General features: G+C 39.4%; 1 protein-coding gene across 1 annotated transcript in view; it reads right to left on the reverse strand.

The window, feature by feature from the left end:
* HMCN1 (hemicentin 1) overlaps positions 1-24,084 on the reverse strand; it is a 201,240-nt gene that overhangs the window by 26,362 nt on the left and 150,794 nt on the right. Inside the window, 30 exon segments of the mRNA XM_050900953.1 lie at positions 90-359; positions 1,173-1,254; positions 1,994-2,184; positions 2,666-2,800; positions 3,382-3,595; positions 3,971-4,161; positions 4,523-4,792; positions 5,067-5,201; positions 5,369-5,506; positions 6,013-6,120; positions 6,344-6,508; positions 6,712-6,833; positions 7,012-7,168; positions 7,581-7,708; positions 8,599-8,743; positions 9,793-9,934; positions 13,071-13,207; positions 14,006-14,087; positions 15,243-15,433; positions 16,020-16,298; positions 16,696-16,793; positions 16,960-17,143; positions 18,671-18,795; positions 19,387-19,546; positions 20,964-21,113; positions 21,337-21,468; positions 21,599-21,680; positions 21,901-22,103; positions 22,237-22,350; positions 23,434-23,595. Of these exon segments, the coding sequence (XP_050756910.1) occupies positions 90-359; positions 1,173-1,254; positions 1,994-2,184; positions 2,666-2,800; positions 3,382-3,595; positions 3,971-4,161; positions 4,523-4,792; positions 5,067-5,201; positions 5,369-5,506; positions 6,013-6,120; positions 6,344-6,508; positions 6,712-6,833; positions 7,012-7,168; positions 7,581-7,708; positions 8,599-8,743; positions 9,793-9,934; positions 13,071-13,207; positions 14,006-14,087; positions 15,243-15,433; positions 16,020-16,298; positions 16,696-16,793; positions 16,960-17,143; positions 18,671-18,795; positions 19,387-19,546; positions 20,964-21,113; positions 21,337-21,468; positions 21,599-21,680; positions 21,901-22,103; positions 22,237-22,350; positions 23,434-23,595 (4,692 nt within the window).

Below are 24,084 nucleotides of genomic sequence, written 5' to 3' on the forward strand. Positions count from 1 at the left end.
ATATGGATAAAATCTTGATCATATTTCATCTCAATTAATGCGGTAATCTACCAGTTTGATAGTCACTATCCTGTATTTTGTGCACCTACCCTGGACAGTCAGTGGTACTCTAACAAGAACAGATCCCATGAGATTCCTCGCCACACACTCATATTCAGAGGTATCTTCCTTCTGTGCTGCAACAATACACAGGGAGCCATTAGACAGGACAGTCACTCTCTCATCGCTCACAACTGGATGACCTTGGCGGGACCATTTGATGGTTGGAGGAGGCTCTCCAGTTGCCTGGCAGTTCAGCATGGCTGTGGCACCAGCTTCAATAACTGTCTCTACAGGTTCAACAGTGATGACTGGAGGACCTGAAAGAGAAAGGTTTCTTTAGGCAATAGCACACAGTTACTTTTTTTTTTCGTTGTATTGAATATTAAAGGTCTGGTCAGAAAGAGGGCAAAAAAAAATCTTAAGTCGGTTTACTTTGACTAAAATTATTATTGTTCATCTTCCACTGTCAAAATATATGCAAGTTAAAATGACAATGATAGGCTATTTTTAATATGTAGCAATCTGAGGACCAAAGTTGGGACTGAGGCCTGACTATATGAGCACACTGTCGTCTTTATTGCTAAAATGTGTTGTTTTTCATTAAACCTGCAGGAAGATGCTATTAATCATGTCCAGAGGCAACTGAGACATAAGTAACAGATCCATACCGCTTGAGGCTATAATAGAAAAGGGATGTTCAGAAATTCTACCACTAGTGAAAAAATAATTCTAAAATATTATTTCTGCCAAAAATAAAATATTGTCAGTGAAAGCTGGGATTCATCTCACATAACATTCTTAATTTAGAAGTTAAGAGTCTAGTTTAATCCAGTTGTATAGACATCCTCTCTAGTCAACTAAGAGAAACTTGCCCTTTCAGAAGGTGATTCACCCCGTTCTAAGTCGGTTTCTAAGATGAGGCTGAATCACCCCTCTATATGCTTCTCTTCTTTGACCTCAATCACTAGCTTAGACTAGACTCTTAAATATCAATGATGAAAGATGAGATGAATCTTAACCTACAGCGCAGTGCCCAACCTCCAAAACTTCAATGGGAGCTGCATACACCTATCCAAAGGTAGGTTATCGTTCCAATCTAGTGGCATTAAACTTATCACTTTGAGTCTTACTCTGAAGCGTCAGCGTCAGGCTGCGTTCCACCACACCAGCATCATTGGTAGCCACGCACTTGTAGTCACCAGCATCTTCATTCTAAAGAAATGAAAATCAAATAGTCATATAACCTGTCAACATGTAATGGGGGTTTCAGTTAACAGTGCACCTCCTGTAGGTGAATTTTCTGCAACACAACATGCATGCACTGGATCTTAAGAGGCACTCAGTTAAGATTCTAGAGGATCCCAAAATTTTGCTTTTATTAACATTAAGCTGATACTGTGAATTATTTTTACTGTTACTATTCCATTTTTTATTTCCTTCAACGCCTTAATTCTGAGGATCATTTTTTATTTTTTTATTTTTTTTTAACTGAACTCAAGGGAGCTGCTGTTTTCAACGCCATTTCAAAATACAGGCATTGGTTTATAGGGATAAGACGAGTCTTGCCATTCATACTAGGAATTTAGATGCTAAGAGGTTTGCACATGGAGAACGCAATTGCTTTTCAGCTGACTTGACTGAGTAGAACCCAGGCTCTTTTGAGGTCCAAAGCAAAAGTCCCATTTAATTGGGCATGACCAGGATTTCACACACTAACGATTAGTATGTAGATCCAGTCCTTCTGACAATTAAAGAGAACAAGAGCCCCCCTGGGTTTTTTTTGTCACAATATTTGAGTCTAATTCTTGTCTGAATTAAAACAACATTTGTTAAAGGTAAAAGCAAAAGGGGATTAAATGTCTAGCCTCGCTCTTTCAAAACAGTACGATCTGGAATACCTTTATTAATCAAGTACAATGCAGAAACACATCGTAACAGACCAGTGACTCACCACAGTGCCGTAGATAGCAAGAGAACCATTGTTAAGCTGTCGGATCCTGTTGCTAATAGGGACGCCAACTCCTTTTTTGCTCCACTGGATGGTTGGAGGTGGATCTCCCCTGACTTCACAATTCAACATAGCGTTGCCACCCAAGGGCTCAATTCGGCTAGAGTGGTAATCCCCTTTGAAGACTGGAGGTTCTGAAAAAACAAGTGATGGCAGAGAAATAGCAGAGTCAAAATAAAATGCCCTTAATGAAATTGCTGGTAGGGATCATTCATCTCTGACTTTCTGAAGTGTGAATTTCAACCTGTTTCGATTTTTTTCCATTTAGCCATACACAAGGTATCAAATACTAGGGGTAACTGTTTTAAGCTGAAAGAGGGTAGATTCAGATTAGCTATTAGGAAGAAATTCTTTACTATGAGGGTGGCAAGACACTGGCACAGGTTGCCCAGAGAGGTTGTGGATGCCCCCTCCCTGGAAGTGTCCAAGGCCAGGCTGGATGGGGCTCTGAGCAACCTGGTCTAGTGGAAGGTGTCCCTGCCCATGGCAGGGGGGTTGGAACTAGGTGATCTTTAAGGTCCCTTCCAACCCAAACCATTCTATGATTCTACTATCAAAACAGATGGCTGTGTGAAACTGTCCAATAGTGACCACAACTACTGTTATTTTACGTACCTTTGACATACACAAAACCAATGGCTTTGATTGAGCCCACTGTGTTTTCTGCTGTGCATACATAGGTACCAGAGTCATCTTTAGATACTCTTTCGATAACAAGTTCACTGTGTCCATTTACATCATCATATTGTGCTGAAGGGAGAACACACAGTAAAGGGTTACTTCAAATGATCTTAAACACATACATCTCAGTGACTGGTCTGTCATAAGATTGTTTGAATTACAGTGCTATTCAGCAACACAGCGCACTGGCACTGTGCCATTTCATTTCTGAGACACCTCAGAAATGCACAGAAAAGTCACTGCTATGACATTTGCCCACATGCACGTATTCACTTAAGTTGTCCCTTAATTTCGAGCTTTGTGCATCTGCATTCTATGAACTGCTGAGGTTTTCTTCATATTTAAGAGAAATAGCATTAGTTGTCGGATGCTGAGTAAATAGCATCAGATACTGAATGTTTTTAATGTAATGTGTTACATTATTGGCTACAGAAGAGGAACAATTCCTTAATTATCTTCCTTACAGCTTTGTCTCAGAGGCAATTTAATTACATGATTGCATAATACTGAAGATATTCCTCACATAATCACTGCCTAACAAGTTTGTTGCCTCTAGATTTTTTTCCTTCCTTATCCTAAACTAATTGCAATGCTGTGTGGGGGAAAACAACTCTAGAGCAGAATCGCCAGCCAGACCCGGTGTTACCCACCTGGAATGATGTTATTGTTAAAGGTCCATGTTATTTTGGGTACAGGTATCCCGGTTGCTTTGCAAGTTAATCTGAGCTGTTCTCCTTTAGTCAAAGCTATATCTCCAGGCAGTTCAGTAAAAGCTGGAAGTACATGAACTATCAGGGTGACAGTGTGTGTGTCTTCTCCAGCAGCATTGTTAGCAATACAGGTGTAACTGCCAGAATCTTCAGGCTGAAAGAAATCACGTTGGGGAAATTTCAACTGTGCTATATCCTACACAACACCACCACTTGTAACGATAAGAGAATCTCAAAAGGTTTGGAACAAGCATTCAGTAGAAATGCTCATCTGAACTCTTTCACTTCCTCTAAATTCAAAAGATGACCTACACTTCTTTTTTCCCTTCCTGAGCATTTATCACTACAAATTTTTCACAGATATGTTACTCCTCAGTGGAAAACGAAACATTTATAAAGACTCTGGAACATTAAGAACAAGAAAACAAAATAAAACAAAGACTAATCCAGAAGTGGGTGAAAACGAAGAGAAGCAGGGTCTTGTTACTGCCAAATCTGTCAAGTCATAGCTTAGATTTAGGGAACTTACAACAACATTGTCCAAAATGAGGTCTCCATCTGGCACAGCCCGGTATTTTCCTACTACCTCTGTTAACAGTGTATTGTCCTTCTTCCAGTTTATTGTTGGTGTTGGAATCCCCTCAGCCACGCAGGACAGAACAGCCTGGGAGTCCTCCGTGACCGTGTACTGCGCATCCGTACTGCGAATCTTGGGTGGAACTGCAAGAAGGTTTATTAAAAAGATTTACCTCTATGCATTATCCAAGCACTACTGTAAAAGCATACAGTACTGGACTGCAGAAACCATTGCCTGGATCTTCTGTATTGTTTCTTGTCTCCATCAACGACCACCACTAAGCATGCCAGAGAGATGTGAGAAATACTTGTAACAAAGTATACACCAAGTTAAGGAAATGTAACGTTCTTCCTAAATTCAAGCAACTGGCTGATACTACAACCCAATCAAACTCACCCGTTAAGCAGCACAATTGTCCTGAACTTCTGCCTTACATCCTAGCTCCTTACCCTCCGCAGGTTCATGCTGTGATAATGCACATTGTTTCCGTACAGTCCCACTTACTGTGCACAGCGAGCTCCATGCTAGAAGTGCTGGACCCTGCCAGGTTTGCCGCTATGCACGTGTAATGGCCAGCGTCACCAGGCTGTACAAACACAAGCTGCAGAGCACCAGTGCTAAGAATTCTTCTTCTAATGGACTCCGTTATTTGCTGTCCGTCTTTATGCCAGCTGATCTCTGGCCCAGGGTAGCCTTCAGCCTCACATTGCAGAGTGACAGATTGATCAACAGGAACAACATATTCCTCGAGGTGGGACTTGATAACAGGAGGAACTGAAAAGAATTAAGAAAATTTTTGAAAAGAATTAGATGTTGTAAGAAGCATGCCACGCTTCAGTTCTTAGTGAAAATAATCCTAAAAGCACACTTTGATCCTAAAGTAGACAGACAGCTAAAGGGAATAAACCTCCTGGGCTCTATTCAGCGTCACATCAAATAGAAAAGCATTAGGTTCATTTCTATTGCTCAGAAATGTGTTTTGACCAGCAGAAAGTGTGCACAAATTTCTTGTCTGTAAATCACTACAAGAGTTTAAAAGACGATTTACCTTGAACTTTCAGTTTGATCTTCCCCAGAGCAGTGCCAGCTGGATTTTGAGCAACACACATGTAAGTGCCAGCATCTTCAACAGTTGATTTTGCAATCTGTAAACCGCCACTGGGAAGAACCATATAGCTGTTGCCTAAAACAAATATAAGCAAAATACGACACTTTTAGGTTTTTTGGTGCTTTTTTTGTTTGTTTTTAAATGAATGGGTTCCTTGTATCTAAGTTTGCATATTCCGAAAAGAGAAAATAAGTTTCTGAGTTACAGCAAGTAGGCTGGAGTTACAGGCTTTAAGAGGATACCTGTTGTGATTATATTGATGCCCTCCTTTTGCCATGTTATTATGGGTCGGGGTGTACCCGTCGCTTCACATGGTAGCAGAATGGGATTGTTCACAATGACGTCCAGCGCCCCTGGCTGAGTTCGGATGACTGGCGGTTCTGTGGAACGAAATAAAAAGGAAAGTGCAATAGGTTTAACCTTCAAGGCTAGAAAATACAGAAGATACTAAAATCGCATAACCTGAGAGTCTGAGAAGGCTGAATTAGCAATGGCGTCATTCTGCCATCCTTATGAAGAGCTCAGTGGAAGTGCTCTTAAATATAATGGACATGCTCAGCATGAGTATGGGTATAGAATATGGCCTTACTTCATGCAATTTGCCATCACAGATGCACTTTAACTTACCAAAAAGCAAAGAAACAAAAATCTTACAAAAATAAAATACAGCAGCGTGGACTGGGGGGCTCTGTCCAAGGTGTCAGAGTTGTAACATGCAGAGTAGTGACTCTCTGAATACTCAGTGCATCCACAAGACAATTCAGTTGAGCAAGACACTACTTACGATGGTCCACTCTGGCCTCACCGTTCCTCTGCAGCACACGTATGTATTAAAGGGGCAACGCTTACTGACAGAATGCACTTTCTTTTCAGCTTCCCATCTTACCCTGAACACGAAGAGTGGCGTGTCTGTGAGCGGAGCCAGCGGCGTTCCGGGCCACACAGGTGTACCGTCCCGCGTGTGCTAACTGAGCGGCAGGTATTTCGACAGCACCTGCAGCAGAGAGAGAGTACATTAGAGCGTACAGCAGTATTCTGTATTCACAGGAAAACTATCTTACAGCATCCATCTTAAGAGGTCTATATTTTTATTCTAAGAAATTGGAGAGGGGTTGTTTGGGGGATTGTTTGCATTTATTTAATTATTTACTTCTAGATGTGCACAATCACACCCTTTCACTGATTTTCTGTGGCTCAGCTCCAGCCATGCACAGTACCTGAAGAGAGAATTCTGTAGCCATCTCCTCTGGGAAGCAACTTTATGCCATTTTTGGTCCAATGAACTGAGGGGACAGGAACCCCTGACGCAGTGCAGGCAATTACTACTGGAGACAGCTTTGTTACCAAAAGGTCTGTGGCTTCATCTGCTATGGATGGGGGCACTGAAAATGAAGATCAGTGTAAAGGTTACTTGCCCATTTTCATTTTTAGGAATTCTTGGAAATAACTTATCTTTCTTGGGAATACCAGAGACTTATGGATATTCAGTATCATAAAGGAATGATATAAAAATCTCATCTCAACATTGGAATGCCCCAAAGAAATTCTGGGTGCCATACACATGTAATAGCAATATCCCCTCTACCTTGAACAGTGAGCTCAACTGCTCTTTGATCTTCTCCTGCATCATTTGACACAGAGCACTCATAGACAGCAGTGTCATCCACAGTGGGAGAAATGATTACTAAGGAACCTGAAGATAGAAGTCTGAACAAAGAAAAGAGAAGAAAGTAAAAGCCATTGAAATACTTCTTTTCTTCTCAGGTAATCAGACCACTGAATTTGCTGGCTATACAAGATTACATTTAAGCATGGCTAGATTTTTAAAGTGCCAAAATCACCCCTGAAAACTTTAAACCCACTGTGAAAAGAAAACACCTCTCACCTGTATGTATTCTGGTTCTGGTCAACACTAAGCAGATGCCCATTCTTTTTCCAGCTAATTGCTGGTCTGGGAATTCCAGTGGTTTCACAAGGCAAAGTGGTCTGCACATTTACAGTAACTGTAATATTCGTATGTCCAGGAGCAATAGCTGGAGGAACTAAGGACAAACAAAGCCCAATTATTCAGAATAATTATATACATATGCCCACACACCCCTCTCATACTTATATAGAGAGAGCTGAACTGTCTGAACACGTTTACTTGAGTTTTATAAAGAGTAACTTGACAGTAGTAAACTTACTAAACATGTAGCATGGGATGTATCAAGTCTTTCTAGTTGCAGTGCACAAGGAATAAATATTTTCTTTTCATGAACATACATTTTGGGTTGTACTCCTAAGGCCGTAAATGTCTTCCTTTTTTTCTTTTCTTTTTTTTTTTTTTTTTTTAACCAGAGCAGCTAAAAAGGGACTAAACTTAAAATTGGATCTGGCAGAACAAGAAAAATGATGTAACTGGACTTCAGAGTTGTAAAAACACATATATTTATCTAAACTGAAAACTTTTACCAAGAACCTGCAGATCAATTCGTTTGCGTTCAGTGCCAGCTGTATTGGTTGCCATGCACACGTATCTTCCTGTGTCAGTAACATGTGCTGAGTGGATGTGTAGAGATCCATCCTCTAACATGGAATATCTGAAACAAAGCCATATATTTTTTTCTACTATCCAATCAACAGAACCATAGGCTATCCTGGTAGTGCAGAAGGAACAGATGACTCAGCGTAAACAACAAACAGCCTAAACACGTGGCGTCTTAATTTGGGCACAGAGTTTTCTCATTTATTGCACTTATTCTGACTTCATCTTTCCCAGCACATCCATTTTCCAGAGAAATTATGAAATCTAGATGACACAGTGATTCCACATAAATGATGCCAGATTTGCAGAAAATATCCAAAAGGCCTTTTTTATGGCTTCTCATTTAACTTTAAAAAACTCTAATTAATGCTTGTACATTTTCTTTTTTCTTTGAAATATAACTGAATTCTTTAGCATTTGCTCAGTTCTAGAAAATGCCAAACTACTTCCCCTTAAAACAATCCGAAGACAGAAACCATTCACTATAATAAAAGTTGATACTAGAACATGTATAGAAAGTTTTATGTATTAGAAACTACAGAGTAGACTCAAGTAGGTTTTGGTCTGCCTGAAATTGCTTAGTTTCATCCCAAAACTCCATATATATAAAAAAATATAAAGATCTTTCACATTTACTGTTTAAACTCTTAATATCAGAAGAATTATTATTACATTTGGTTGTCAAAGGAGTTTTTTGTCCTTCTTAACAATAAAAGGATGAAACCTTTGGTACTGCTACTTTTCTGTAGAACAACTTCTTTATATTACTGTTTCTGTCACCACATTTTCCACATTTGGGTCTACTCAAGATGATAGTACAAATATTAGTTCTGATCTGTGAAAACAAAACTAATTTACAAGTCATAGATGCCTAATTAAGCTTTCTGTAATTAATACATTCTTAAAAAACAATGAAGAATATTTATACTGACTTCTGGACAATACCTCGTATTGTTTCCAGTAAAAATAGCCCCATCCTTCCTCCATGTAATTCTCGGGGTTGGTACTCCTTCTGCAACACACTCCAGAACAGCAGAAGCATTTACATGCACAACAGCAGTCTGAGGACTGCTTCGGATTGTAGGAGCCACTGTAAAGGGAAAACTGCTGATGATATAAAGAAAAACACTTTACGCTGCAATGACTGAAACCAAACACATGAAAACAGATGCAGTAACAGGTATGGGGATCACTGCAAAGAAAGAAACAAGTTTCTTACCATTTTGTGTAGTGCACGATAATTGCCACGATGCAGTTGGGAATGAAAAAGAAAGTTTGTCTGAAATGCACTGTAAAGATCATCTTTGCAAGTTACTGCAAAGGGTATCATATAGCTAAAACAGTAAAAGAGTTCAGCATTTTTAATTCAGCAAAATAAAGCTGTGGTGATATCCTTGCTTCCCAATTCTAAATTAAGGAGAAAAAAGAATTTTAATTGGACCAGTAGGGACAGTCACTGGGGGGCACAGTGTAATGCAGGTACACGTGACTGGGTTGTGAACAGAATAGAAATAGGAAAAAAGTTTCTTATCATCACCTGAGTGTGAGAACAGAATAGTTTCTCATCAGACTAGAGGTGAGAAAATAAATAGGTTTAAAATGAAACTCAGGCCGATGGCAGTACAGGACAAGTATCAAGATGCACAGGGCCCTTCAAAGCCCTACCTTCCTACTATCTCCTGCTTCCAGGTGCAGAGAAGCAGCCACAGTTTTCAAATAACTTGCAAAACTGGTGGCCAAGCCAGCTATGAAACCTAGTCCCCCAAGGTGCCAGTCAAATGCTTTTAAGAATTTCTCTGAATTTGTCCAAGAGCATTTCTCAGTCCCAGATCTGGGTGTTCACTCTGGATGTATCCTGACTCTGTATCAGGATGATGGCTAGATGCTCAGCACCCTCCATTAGCAGGAAGCACAGACAGATGGAGAGTGAGCCACAGTGAGTCCCTAAGAGGTCCTTTAGTGTGGGGGACAACTGTGGACTCAGAGGGTGGCACACATGAGGTCCCACAGTTTAGACACAGCCTAAGTGGCCAACACTTGGCTAGAAAGAGACTACTAATGCTTCTTTCTTGCCGTTTGAACTCCTGCAGAAATACCATGCAAAGATCAAAATGCACAAGACTGGATCCGTGATTTTACCATGTACTGTCAGCACGAACTCCCTGGTCATTTTTCCTGCGATATTACTTGCCACACATGTATAGCTTGCTGTATCGCTGAGGTCAGCATTATTGATCTGCAGGTATCGCCCACTGGATAGGATTCGAACTCGAGGAGTTCCCTAGGGGAAAGAGAGAGAGTTTGACAAATTTAACTTTACCATTGTTCTCTTTATGAAGATAGAGCATTCTCTTATTGCAGAGTAATAAAAGCCATGAAAGAAGGCCAAAGATAAACCAGGGACTGAATTCATTGCTGGCTTAACTTTGTTTACATCCATGAAGATAACAGGGTAAACAAAGTTTTAAAAAATTATCATTGCTTAATGGGTCCCCCTTGAAACCCCTACTGGAACTTGTGCCTGAATAAGACAGCTTTTTTGGGTTACATAGCCAAAGGGCTTTTGAGTTTTTATGGAAAGGGGCAGCTAATAGCACATGATTAATTTATTTTTTCAAAAATCCATGCACACTAGAGGCAGAAGAAATACAAGTTTCTCTACGCTGTTCTTCAAACATCACAGTCTCAATCAGGTGGGAGCCAGCATAAACTTAGCCTACTAAGTTTACTAGCCAGCAAGTTTACTAGCCAGCATTTCTGAATATGAGGATACCGCTCTTGTCAGTTCTACAATGACTCTACAGCACCTGCTAGGTAGCCATTTGAAGTCAAAGCTTTTTTCCCACAACCAGTGGGTCATATCTGCATGAATGACTGACAGTAATATCAACTACAAGTGTTCAAAAAACTGGCTGGATAAAAAAACAGTAGAAAAAGAACAGAAACTCAAACTTTTCCAGTATGTGCTACCCACACTTTGGATGAAATTGAAAGCTGACATTCCCATCTGCTCTTTTGGTTAGAAGATCTGAGAATAGCAACCACAACAGATAGATGAAACTCCTCCGGTTCTGCACTTCTCTGCCCTAGTACCCTAGTACGCTGGTCTCATACCAGGCACCAACTCAGCAAGTCTACCAACGCAGAATAAACAGCAGTGCTGGAGCCTGACAAGTGAAATGATTCACCAGAGTGGATTATAGACAGTCAGATTTTGGGTAATAACTGGTATTTCCTGTTGAGTACACAGCCTATGCTATGGTTTCTAAACACAGAAGCATATAGATGACAAAAGACAGGCAATGAAGCTATCAATTAATCCTTATACTCTACTCGAGGTATGTCAGAAGACCCGTCTTTGAAAAAATACAAATTCAACAATTCTTTTAGTGTTTAAATAAAGCCAGACTAGGTTAAGACGCTCCTACCTACTTCTTTTCTTAACACTCAATGTGCATTTCCAAATCAATGAAGAGTGCAAGGACTCCAAAGCTGCTAGAGGCTAGATCTTTCTATAGTTCTGCTACCAAAAATGGTGGTGCTGCACAGTTACATCATTAAGTATATAAAGGTCTAGAGTAGACCTCAAAATCTGCACAGTGGAAGACAACAAAACCAGGAGGAATGACACCCTCCACCACAAGGCTGTTTCACAAAAAGCAGTGATGATTTAAATTGAAATAACACTGCAACCTGAGAACCTGACTGTCTCCAATCCTCTCCTGTCACCGTGAAACCTCAATTTTTCCAAGATAAGGAGGATGATATGCCACAGAGCACCTCTCTTTCCACACCCAAGGAGAGCTCTTTCCCAGCTGCTTAGTACTAGTAGGCTATTACATTTCTTTGAGGTTGAGAAAGCAACCAGGCATTCAGGAGGACACTAATGTTCTCCTGATATCTGGAGTATATATTTATATAAGCCAAGCTGAAGAATGAAAAGGACGGGAGGGAACAGAATAAACCTAAGTCTGCTACTTAAAGTACACGTGACAAATTAAAAGTGCCTTATCTGAACTAAATTTATAACTTAAATTTAGTGCTGGAGGAGAGCTAACTCGAGAGATTGAAATTCCCTACTCTGTTATAAATCAAAAGGCAGGGGATTGACCATACCGCACAACCAAGATGCCTCAGCCCTCACATACTGACATGAATTCATGAGGCAAGAGGAGAACTAATATCACAAAAGTTAATTCATAGGTTATCAGCTGAGTACCTATGTCTATCATAGTGTTCCTCTATTGTTCCTCTGTTGCTTTGTTTTCTGGTCAATATTTGCGACAGTGGCTTCTTTTCATGGTTTATTTTCATTAAGTACTGCTTTTAAAACACAAGCTTTCCAAGGAAGACTTGAGGCAAAAAGTATTCACATACTTAACTTCCAAGCCTTGTTCAACCTTGCTTTCATAAAAAAAATCACTACCCAATTAAAGCATTAACCATTCAGAAGAAGAGTGTTTGTGTTAAACCTGTTTCTAGCTAGTTCTTGTGCTATATTCAAGGTAACATTCCCTAGCAGCACTTAGTAAGACATAATCGCCCACCATATTCTTACTTCTTCCACTAATATTTCATTCTTCTAAATTTACAATAGAGAAAGAGTCTGAGGAATGGCATGTCAGAAGGAAAGCAAATAAGCAGAACTTCGGGTGAAGACTACTGATAGACTACAGTTAAGGGAGACACAATTCATAAGCTGAATTTGTTTCCTCTTTATTAATGAATAAAGATCAATTGAAGGAAAATGATCAATTAATTAAGTTCAAATTAATAACTGAACTGAAATTGTTCAATTGGAAAGCCCCTGGTTTCTGAGTGATCCCAAGGAAGAGGATGGGCAGTAAAAAATTCTTTCTGTATAAACCATCCTCATCTTGCTAATTGTCTCTCAACCAGCACAGACTCGATGCCTTAACATGACACTACGTGGAATTCTGAGTGAAAAAGATGCACTTGATACAAAACTGTGGTGGTTAGCAACCCGTTTTCTTTTCTTTTTTTCCAACGTAAAGAATTTAAATTCCTTTCTAAATGCTACTAGAATATGAGGATGCATAATATACCCAAAGGAAACATATAGTGTAGTCTTTTCTCAGCTACCTTTCCTGGGAAGCCATTCAGGAGTATACCGAAGGCTTCTAGCATTGTTCAGAGGATCCAGGAGGAGCAAGGGATCCCCCTAAAGGAAAAAAGAACAAGTAACAGCGGGATGGCCACTTCACATGCTTGCTAGCTTCAGGTACTCATTTAGGACTAACTGTATTTGTACTGGGGCTACTCAGCTTCTCTAGAATTCAAGGCACCGTAACTTGGACTGCACTGAAGGGGCAAGTGAGCAGAATAAGAAACCTCAAGCACTGTGTGTAAAAAATAAAGGGAGCAAAAGACTAGTACAAGTAACGTAACCACTATACCTCTAAAAGTTCTCCATTTTTAAGCCATGAGATTGTCGGAGGTGGCACAGCATCTGACTTGCATTCCAGTATAACTTGTCTGTTCTGCAACACGGTGAGGTCCTGTGGACCACTGGTACCAGCAATGTTAGGAGGAACTGTTACAAAAATTAAGAAAAAAATAAACACCACACATATGAGCTACCATTAAAATTATTCATTGAAAATTTCCAATTTATTTCTTAAGTTTAAAATAAATGCAAAGCTACAGTATCATTAATTAGTTCTACTTTTCAATACCTGTGTTAAATATATCACATTTGTTTAACTGGTGAACATGTTTCCTAAGTCACACACTGGAAACTACTGTGACAGAAATGAAAGTCATTTCATACTCAGTGACAGTACCAGCATTTAAGCCAGACGGAGCAGAGATCACCGAAGTTCCATAAACTGTTCATCAATAAACATGGGAGCTATAATCTTCAAGAAGAAACCTGAGGCATATTGTAGAACTGCAGAAGCCCCATTTATACTTCCTTTACTGTCATTACATTTTAGGTATTCATTTCTAAATACATTTCTTACCTTTTTCTACTGAAAAACTAAGATGATCACAGATATCAGTATACTTCACATCCTTTTTCAGTAAGCTCAATAAACTCAATCCAACTGAATACTGATATCTATAAACTTCCTAGGTGTTCAAAATATAAGACTTGGAATTATAATAGAAATCAGTTGCATCAGGTGGAACTTTCCCTTTTAATTGTGTATCATCATGTTCAGAATAGTTACCCTTATTCAGAAATTATGATCATATGGTGTAATATCACTTTCTCAAGACATGTAGTATTTCTTCCTTAGTAATATGTAACTTGTTAAATGAGATACTGATACATACCTTAGCAGTTTACGCTTTGAAGGAATAATTTTTTTTCCTAAATTAAACTTACCATGCACTCTTACTAAATATTCCTTATCATCATCTCCTGCTGGGCTAGATGCCAAACACGTGTATCTTCCTGTGTCCTCCACCTAGAAACACACGAACAACTTCAGAAGAAGCCTCAGAATATGGGAACAATTCAGAAAAACTGTGAAATACAAACATGGACAACAACATATAACAGCCAGCACTTGAACACAAACACACTAGATAAGGAATGCCTGAAAATAAATTAATGAAGTTCTTGAAAACGTCTTTATTTTACCATGGTGGGATTGTACAGAGATGGCTTAGGAGTTGCAGGACCCCATAAAAATCTCTCTGGATAATGTGCCTCCAGCAAGAACCCTTCTCTTTGTGATGCTTTTTGCAACAGGTAACGAACAGAGATGGAACTGGCTATAGGTATCCATCTAAGCAAGGGTCAGGTTCGGGTACTAAGGCAATCTTTTTGTGCACACATACTCATTAACACCTTTATGCTTTCTCCTTCCTGTAAACTCTTCACTGTAAAGACAAGAAGTGTTTGCTTTACAAAGAAAACGAGCAGCAATCAGTCCCGAGCCCTGTCCCACTTCTGTTTGGTGAACTTCAGTCTGGCTGTCCACTGCTAAATACAGCCCTAGTTTATTGGTGCAGGTTTTCAAAGGTTGTTTTTCCTTTTCCTAATTGTCTTTATTTTTTCTTAACTTGCACACAGATGACTGCAAATGCAGCTTTTCTCTGTAATCTATGGCTTATACATGTGAGAAGCAAGTGGATATTAGGAAAATCCAAGCTAATGGAAAGAGAAGAAATGCTGAGGAGGAACTATAAAACACAGAAGAAGAAAAGCAAGATATAGTAACGAGAGTCAAATAGGTAGGAAATGAACAAGAACAGATTACAGACACAGACTAAAACCAGAAATAACTCCCAAAAAAGATGAGTCCCTAGCACTGATTGCTCTGCTTTGTAACAAGAAGCACCAATAAATAAAAAAATTATAGAACTCTGAAATGAACTTAAAGTAATAATGCTCAGAAGAGGCAGAAGTGCTTGGGCATTCTCAACTCACAATACTCCTGCTTGTTCTGTATGGGAAACTCCAACGCAAGGCTTGCAAAATATATTCTCTAACCGCAAATGCAGGTGGCTTATAGAGGCTTTTTAGGACATCTCTTAGGATTGTCCCAATAGCAGGCAGTTCTGCGCACTCCTCTAGGGTTTGCAAAACCGAGCCTATTTTGAAACAAATACTCTACCTGAGCACTGGTTATTCGAAGGACTTCTCTTAGGACATGAACATTATCATTCTGCAGAAGCGGGCGCCCATCCTTCATCCACGAGATTTTGGGGACCGGAATGCCAGAAGAGATGCAGAGAAGTTCAAGAGGGTTGTTAACGACGACAGAGAGCTCTTCTGGTTCATCTGAACCATTGATGTGAGGCGGCTCTGTGGAAGGAAAAACGTTCGAGTTCTTTATTGACTCAAAAAGCCTATAAAACATGGTACGCAGACTTGTGGTTAGAGTTTGTAGAATTAGTCTACATTAGTACTATTTCTGACTGTGTCATGAACTCACTGAGTATTTCACGTAATTTCCATCTGCCTCTGTCTATTAATTTGCATATTTTATGAGTTGGAATTATTAGTTAGAAAATGCTTTCATAATCCCAGGTAAAATATATTATATAATATCAGTGAATATATTTATTAGCCCTTTAGCTGTTGTGCCCTCAGCTGTGCTATCATCCTATCAAGCTGAATTTCTGTTATTCATTTAAACCAAATTACTTTGTAAATTAGTTTACTATTAATTATAGCATATTTCTGTACTCGGGAAATGTTGGAAAAAAATATATACTATATCACACATTCACACATCTTTAGGTATCTTTCATTTCCTTATTTCTCTTAATTACCACAGTAAATGTTTCTTGAAAATACTCCTTATCCCTAGAGATTTTTTTTAATTGCTGTCCTGAGTTGATACTGATTTACAGCTCGCATTTTGTTCATCTGAAAAGTTAACGCTTACCCAGCACTTTTAGGGAAAAGTGCTTGCTGGTATCTCCAGCTTCATTGAATGCTACACAAGTGTATTTGCCTGTGTCACCAATCTCTGCTTGTACAAAATGAAGGACCATTCCTTGGTTACTTGACGTCAGGTGAGCTCCGAGGCTTAAAGGATGTCCATTTTTAAACCAGGACATAGTGGGGGCAGGAGTGCCATCAGTAAGACACTTCATCGACGCTGAACTGCCTTTTACTACAGTCACATCCTCTGTTCCTCCTGCGTTATCCAAGCTTGGTGGTACTGCCGAGAAACAAAGATTGGATTCATACAGAGTACAACTCAGGTGTTAATTCTGAATATAAAAAAGTTGGAATGCAGCTACCCTTTTTGCATCTCCCCGCTCACTTTCATGTTTAGCACATGTGTTAAAATTCACTTAGAAATTATACATTATTATTCTTTCTAAAAAACCTGTGACACATTATGGGTGCTAATTCAAGTAAGGACTCCTCTAGGGTTAAAACACTTTCCATTAAAAAAAACCTCATTGAAAAGTTAATGTTTCCCTAACGATTACTTACATAAGATATACTTGAGGTTGTCTGCAACTTAGTGTTGGTGAGAAAGAAAACTGAGTATTAAGTTTAAGAAATTAAGAAATAAGATTCTTTACATAAAGCATTTCAGAGAAGCTCACCAAAAACTTGAAGGTTGTAATGTTTGTTGTCCACTCCAGCCCTGTTAGATGCTACACAAGTGTACACACCAGTATCAGATATCTGGACTCGGGCAAGTCTAAAGAGAAAATCATTTTAAGCAAGCTGTAAGTGGAATACATTATCTTTATTATGGCATGGTCTGGATCAAATTTTGTTCTTGCTTCCAAAAATACTAGCAGAATTATGCTGATACAGCAAAAGAGAACAGAAAACTCAGCTAGTTAAAATAGATGAAAACCAACCTGAGAATTTGCCCAGCTGACAGCAACCTGATTTGGGAGGAGACAGACAGAGGAAGGCCATTCTTTAGCCAGTTTATCTGTGGTGGTGGGGTTCCAGTAGCAGTACATTCAATATTTAGGGAGGTGTCCAAAAGGGCAGTGAGGTCTTCTGGTTCATCTTTATTATTGGCTATTGTTGGAGGAACTACATTTTGTAAATGTTGAAAAGGAAGATATTAAAACTGGCTCTTAAAATCATTCCGCATCTGTTACCTTGCAGGAAATCCTGCACCTAATGCCCCACAGGCAATTCAATAAGAAGATCCCCAATTTTTTAAAGAGTAAATCCTCTAACAATAATATTGAGTACTAGCAAATTATCTATTTACATATTTAAAACCAGATGCACTTTAGAATGATAGTAGAATTATCTCTTTGATTTGTCAGGCTGTACAAACAAGAGGGAGCTCAGAGCCTGAAGCTCATGGGGAGAGACTGACAATGCAGGAAGGAGCAAGTGGTCAAGCCTTAGAGAGGATGGGCTGAACCGCTTAAGGGCCAGATGGGACTTGGCAGTTTGCTGCCACTCAAACTTACCTACTTAAACAAATAAAGCAAAAGCTAGAATCATGCAGGAGGGAAGTTAGTTTATTAACTTCTAGATGTATATGCTGACTTAATTTTTAAATATAAAAAATTTCAAAATGCCTGGTTAAGTATTCTGGCTGATTATTCTAACAGAACTGCTTTTGGGGTTTTTTGGTTTTATACGTTAGTTTGAAAGCCTTGGTCTTAGGGGCAAGAGGGAACTCACTATATAAAGAAGGCCCAGCCACACGCAGCTCCAAGCTCTGGCTGACTTAAGATTCCATCACGCACCATGACAGTTGCATAGATAAGACCATTTAAGTTGGTTATTGCTTGAACCTCAACTAACACAAATTGACCAAAAAAGTCTCCACTGTTGTGTAGTGCCCTTCTGTCCCAAAAAGATACGATGTAGTCATTCAGTATTGTTATTTATTATATCAAAGGTCATCTCTTGCTACTCTGCTCATGCTCATATTCCAATTGATTCTGAGTCTCTGTATAACTGGGACAGACACGCCGTTGTGAAACGCTGCCTATGCAGAACTCTTCGCTCTTTCGCACCAGTCATTGTACTTAATGAACACATTTTTCACAAATTAAAATGTCCACTCGCTACACTGCTAAAGAAGAGTTATGCTCACTATCTTCTGTATGTCAAATTGTGCAAGAGAAGAATCTCATCCAAAACTCTATCATTTTTCTTTCAAATTGCAGGGACCTTTAACTATTAGTTCCCTACGATACTACTCTGGTTTTAGCTGATGCACTTTGACTGGAATTAGTGAAGATAAGCTAATACAACAAAAAAGCAGTATCATAGTAAATCAGCCCCAAGTGCATCTTTCTCTACAAGGCGGGGGAAAAAAAAAAATCACCACAAGCAGAATACCTCTATTATGAAATACACCAATGGAATTAATTTCTCTTTATCCCAAAACACATTTACCAGTGATTTCAATCGTTTTGTCATTGACAGAACATCCTGTGTAATATACTGTGACATCTACAGTGCGTGAAATTGGAAACACGTGCATGTAGTATTACACTGAAGACAGGCATTCATTTCTTGGCCCTCTCTTGGGAGTGCTTACAAAGATAGGATTATGGACCAGATTTCAGTTTCACATCTGTGAAAACTCACCATATACATTCAAGTTGAAAATTCGGTCTTCCTCTCCTGCAGGATTAGTAGCCACACAAGTGTATTTTCCTGTATCAGAAGTGAGAGCTCTGAAAATGTTTAATGTGCTGCCATCTGGAGTTACTCTACAAGGAAGGTCATAAAACACAGTGAGTTTGTTTATGTATTCCTATGACCTGGCAAATAAACAGTCAGCTTTGTACATTTAAATCAACTACCTCTATCCTCTTGGGAATTCAGAGAGAGAACCATTGTTTTTTGCAAAATATTATTATTAGAGATAGGCTAGGAAGTTTTTCCTAGAGATGTCCTGTTTAACCTTGTATTAGGATTCAATTCCAACCAGGCTTTTGAAGAACCCATAGTGAAAAGCATCAAGAGTAATATGTTTCCATGTCTCAGATCTTTCCCCTCCAAAGGAACTTAATGGAACTTATTGACCTTGATGAACTTTAATGGAATTCATTAACTAAGAAAGAGATATCATATACTTATCTCTGTGCAAAAAAAAACCCCCAAACTTAAAAAAATACCAAAGTAGTAACAAAGTATACTAGATTTGTAGAAGCTATATAGGGAGATGATGTTCTTAACCTGGCTAAGCTAAGGCCCTCTTTACACTCCCTCCTTAGGGCCCTCTTTTATGCTTCATCTTTAGGGCCCTCTGAGGTTTAAAATTATAGAAGAGAATACAGTGTCTGCTTATTTTTGCTTGCCTTATTCTTTGTAAATCGTCACTGGCAACTGTTTTTCCATCTTTAAGCCATTGCATAACAGGCGTAGGCACTCCATTGGCATTGCAGACAAGCTGGATGTTTTCTCCCAGGAGGACGCTGACCTCACTAGGCATTTCAGAGCCAACGATATTAGGAGGAACTGGAAATGCACGATGGAGGGAAGAGAAGATTCATCAGCAAGAAACATAATCTAAACTGTAAAAACTTACACTGCAGTAGCTCATGAGTACTAGCATTTATCGCAGTACCTCCATTCAAATATAGTTCAGAAAGTATATGATTATATTGTTTCTAGAGGGGTTCTGCAAAGATAAATTCAAAGCCACTTTAATCATTCCTTAAAACAGCTGATTTACAAAATTATAAAAAATATGTATCTTTGCCACTATATTTAATATCTACAGTTAGCTGCTCAAACAATGCTAACATGTACAAGAATATTAAGACAAAATCCCATTTCATTAAACATCACAATGCACTGTAACAATTAAATGCCTGTTTAACTCTTGACTTAGTGCACAGTCAAATGCTCTCTTGCATCAGGATCATCATATTCCTGTCCACAGCCACACACTTAATCCATTCTAACCAGAAGCCATTTTTAGCCTGTTCTCCTAAAGAACAAGGATGACAGGCATGCTATCCATCAGGTCAAGACTGTCAGTCCCACTAGTAAGTTTTGAGCATTTCGAGCGATTTCAGTCATATTTGATCAAACAAGCAGCTTGATATTCAATTCCTAAGCTTGGGGAAAAACTGGCAGGCAGACAGGGACACGCGCAAAAACCAGCACCCCTGAAGAACGATCGCTATGACGAACAGTTACTAGTTCTGTTTGGCCTTCTGATGGCCAGCTATCACACATAGGTGTGCCACAGCACACTCGGCTCACAGCTCGTGCTGCCTCTTCTTCCTCAACCAGCAACTGCCAGCATGGGAAGGGATGATGGCAGAAAGCCGGAGATGCTATGTAATAGGCGTCTTACTGGACATGGGCGGAAACTAGTGCAATTAATGGGGATGAGTCATTAGGAAGAGAGGAAAACAAAGACAGTTGCAGCATAAGGGTGACGTGCAGCGAGGCAGGAGACAAATCCATAACAAATAAGGGTTTCTCATTTGAGCAGGGGAAAAAAAATAAGGAAATTCTGCCAGTATTTCTTTGCTATCTCCTCCTATTTGCTACGGCAAAAAAGGCAACAGGTATCACTGCTTCTGAAACCATGCGCGTGTGGTGCTCCACACTCAATCGACCAATGTAGCTTCGGTGTTCAGCAGGAGCAAGAATGTGATCAGCAACAAACACACACAGCCTTCCCGATTGCTTTCAAGTTCTCCTACAATCAGAGGTTAAGAATATTCTTTTTCATGCAAATTTCTGACTAACAGTATAATCCTCTAACCATTTTTCCCCACTGGTTGCAAATGATAGAAATAATGGTCCAAATTCTCCACTTTTCTACATGTTTATGTTATCTCAGTGTCTCTAGTACAGACACAGTATCATACTCAACCAATTATTAACCAGTTCTGCTCACCGCACTCTCGTGCCTTACCTTGGATAGAAAGCACATAACTTTTCTGAGCTTTTCCCTCTATATTTGAGGCAATACACGTGTAGGTCCCACTGTCTAGAAGCTGAGAGCGAGCAATCTGAAGCTTGCTTCCACCAGATAAAATATGAACTTCAAGAGAATCAGAGTTTTCTGAAAATATATGAACAGGTAGTCATTCCAAACCAGGCCACAGAGAGCAAACGCATCTTGAGAGATTTTTTTCATCAAAATTTCAAAACAAAATAAAGATTCCAATCAGTTAACACAAGAGTCTGTCTAGAGACAGATGAAGAAGAAAAAAATCGACAGCAAATAGCACACTGGTGCCCCAAAGGGGGAAAAAAGAGCAGAAAAGAGTGTGAGAGAACATCACCTATTGGTTTGCCATTCTTAAGCCACACTAATGTTGGTGGAGGAATTCCAGTAGCATCACACACAAAGGTAACAGGATTACTGATAGTTTCATTGACCGACTCTTGTTCAGGGCCTTCTATATTTGGTGGCACTATAAATTGAATGGAAACAATACAAATGGTTTGGTTACCAAATATTTTTATAAACTGATTTTGAATTGTCTACTCTACAATGTCTATGGTATTATAATAACTACTGCAGATAATGCAGAGTATGCTCACCATAAACATTAAGATGGAAATTTTTATCATCTCGCCCTGCAATATTTATGGCTTTGCACACATATTGGCCCGTGTCAGAAACCTAAAATAAAAATAGATTAAAAAACCTTATTATGGAGTCTTATTTTAATGCTACAGTTTAGAGATATTAACAGCCTTTGCCTCTGCTAACTCAAGGTCCTTTTCACAGAATGAAATACATCTCCTATGCACAGCCAGTAGAATACACCAATAAAGAGCAAAATAATTGCTTAACAGTAGGAGAGTAGTGGCAGATGCAGCACCCCACAAGCTTGGCCTACCTCTGCGCCCTTGATTCGTAACGTTTGCCCATCTGCTAAGATCTCCACATTTGCAGACTCCGAAATTATGCGCCTGTTCTTGTACCAGGTGATGACTGGTGGTGGGATAGCATTGGATTCACACTCTAACATCACCAGGGTGCCCACTCTTACGTTCAGCACCGTCACTGAGGTTCCACTATGGTCTTTGATGCTTGGGGGCACTGTAGAAGAAGCTCAGAGTTATTTCTGCCTTTTTTTTGGTGAAAGAGCAGAAAACAACCTAAGAAAAATAAATACAAAATACTGTACTTTCAAAGCAATAGATATTATTTCAGAAAATAGTAAAAAACAAACCAAGGACAGTTAGGAAACTCTTCTTCTGGCTTTCCCCAGCTTGGTTTCTGGCAATACAAGTATATTCACCATCATCTGGTAGTTTGGCTCGGGGAATCTGCAGAGTCCGAGCACCTGAAGTAAAGAGAGAAGGCTTGAGATTTATTCTGTGGTTACTGTATCAATCTCAAATGCTATTTTAAAATTGCAGGTCCAACAGACTGAGCACAGGCACTAAATTAACCTCAAATTCAAAAAAAGCACTGCATTACTGCATTGTCATTGCTTTTTAAGGTTCATTAATCTTTAAAAAAAAAAAAAAAAAAATCCAGTCAAGAGAACTAAAATTTTAGGGTAAATTTCATTAGTGCTGTTAATTATAAGTTTGGACCACAAATACTCCTTTTAGACCTGTTTCTTCTGCAGCTGTTAAGTGCGGTCTCCTAACATAACTATGCCCTTTCCACTTAACTCTGTCACTATCCCGTTCTTTATTCCCCAGCCTCACCTGTCTCCATTCGTGAAGCTCCTTACTGCCTGTGCCTACATTACTTATCTGCACAGATGCCCCTACTGCCACTAAGCAATTTCCATGCCTGTGCCTTAGCCTATGCTGTAACACAGTCCCCAGTCACATTATACCAGCAAGACAGGACTGAGCATCACAGCAAGTGATCTTCACCGGGCTGAAGATAAGCAGCCGGCGCAGAAATGACACAGACACTCATGGACCTTTATTTAGTGAGGCGCTTCAAATGGTGAAGGAGATCTCAGAATACAAGGATTTCTTCCTGAGAGTTCAGCGGGGTTAATCCAGTTTCCCACTGAAGTTAATGGGAAGGTTTTTACTTTTTGTCATCTAAGCCAGCAGAATTTATCTTAGCCTCGGTCACAATTTCTGATCATTTATTTGAAAGGTGAGTCAAAGCGACTCAGCTTTAATCAATACCTATATCAGAGCAGCTCTGTTACGTGACTTGCCCTCTAGTCTTTCCCACACAGTTTATTTCAGTGCTTTCAGTCTGAGCCAGTTGTCTTTAAAAGCGAACCCACCCAACAGCCAAGAAATTATTAAACACAGTAGGCCAAGTGTCCTGTCTACTCACTGGAGCAATACTAAGAATATACTGGCTCCATAAATAGTGGCCATCGCACTTATCAAGACAAAACAGACAGAAGTTGAGTCCAAAGGCTATAGAAATAGCTGAGATTCCTCACCAGGCACAATAAAAGTGTTGGTATTCGAACTGATAGGTTTGCCATTCTTGAGCCAGCTGAGATCAGGAGGTGGAAAGCCAGTGACCTCACAAGTCAGAGAGATGAAATTATTCACCACCACAGTCAAATTCTCAGGATTACTACCAACAACACTTGGAGGAACTGCAGAGAGAAATACATTAATAGTATCTATCACAGCATCAGCAAACAATATTCCACAAGATCCTGATTTACTAAAATAAAGCTGAATTGCTGAGTTTTGCCAAAGGGCCAAGTTGCAAGAATCTTTCACATCCTATGAAAGGATCCGCTGCTTTTTGGATGTATCTGGAAATATGACTGAAGTCAATCTAATGGTCATTCCTGTTCCTGTAATTCACAAAAATTTCAATGATTTCATTTGCAGTCCTTCTGTGCTTGAGATTTGGGAAGGCTAATTAACCTAAAAGAGATCCTGCAGTTCCTGACTAACGCACTATCAATTTTAAAACGCTGTACTCATAGGACATTTGCTATGTAAGGCAGAACAGATGAAATTTACCTTGTCAGGATATGTAGGATGACTAAGTATCATTTCTTCCTGATATTGTATTGCTCCTATTCTTTCTGAAATAGTCCATTTTCTCATTATAGAGAACCAAAAACGATTCC

This window comes from Gymnogyps californianus, chromosome 8 (assembly GCF_018139145.2).
Source record: "Gymnogyps californianus isolate 813 chromosome 8, ASM1813914v2, whole genome shotgun sequence".
NCBI lineage: Eukaryota > Metazoa > Chordata > Aves > Accipitriformes > Cathartidae > Gymnogyps > Gymnogyps californianus.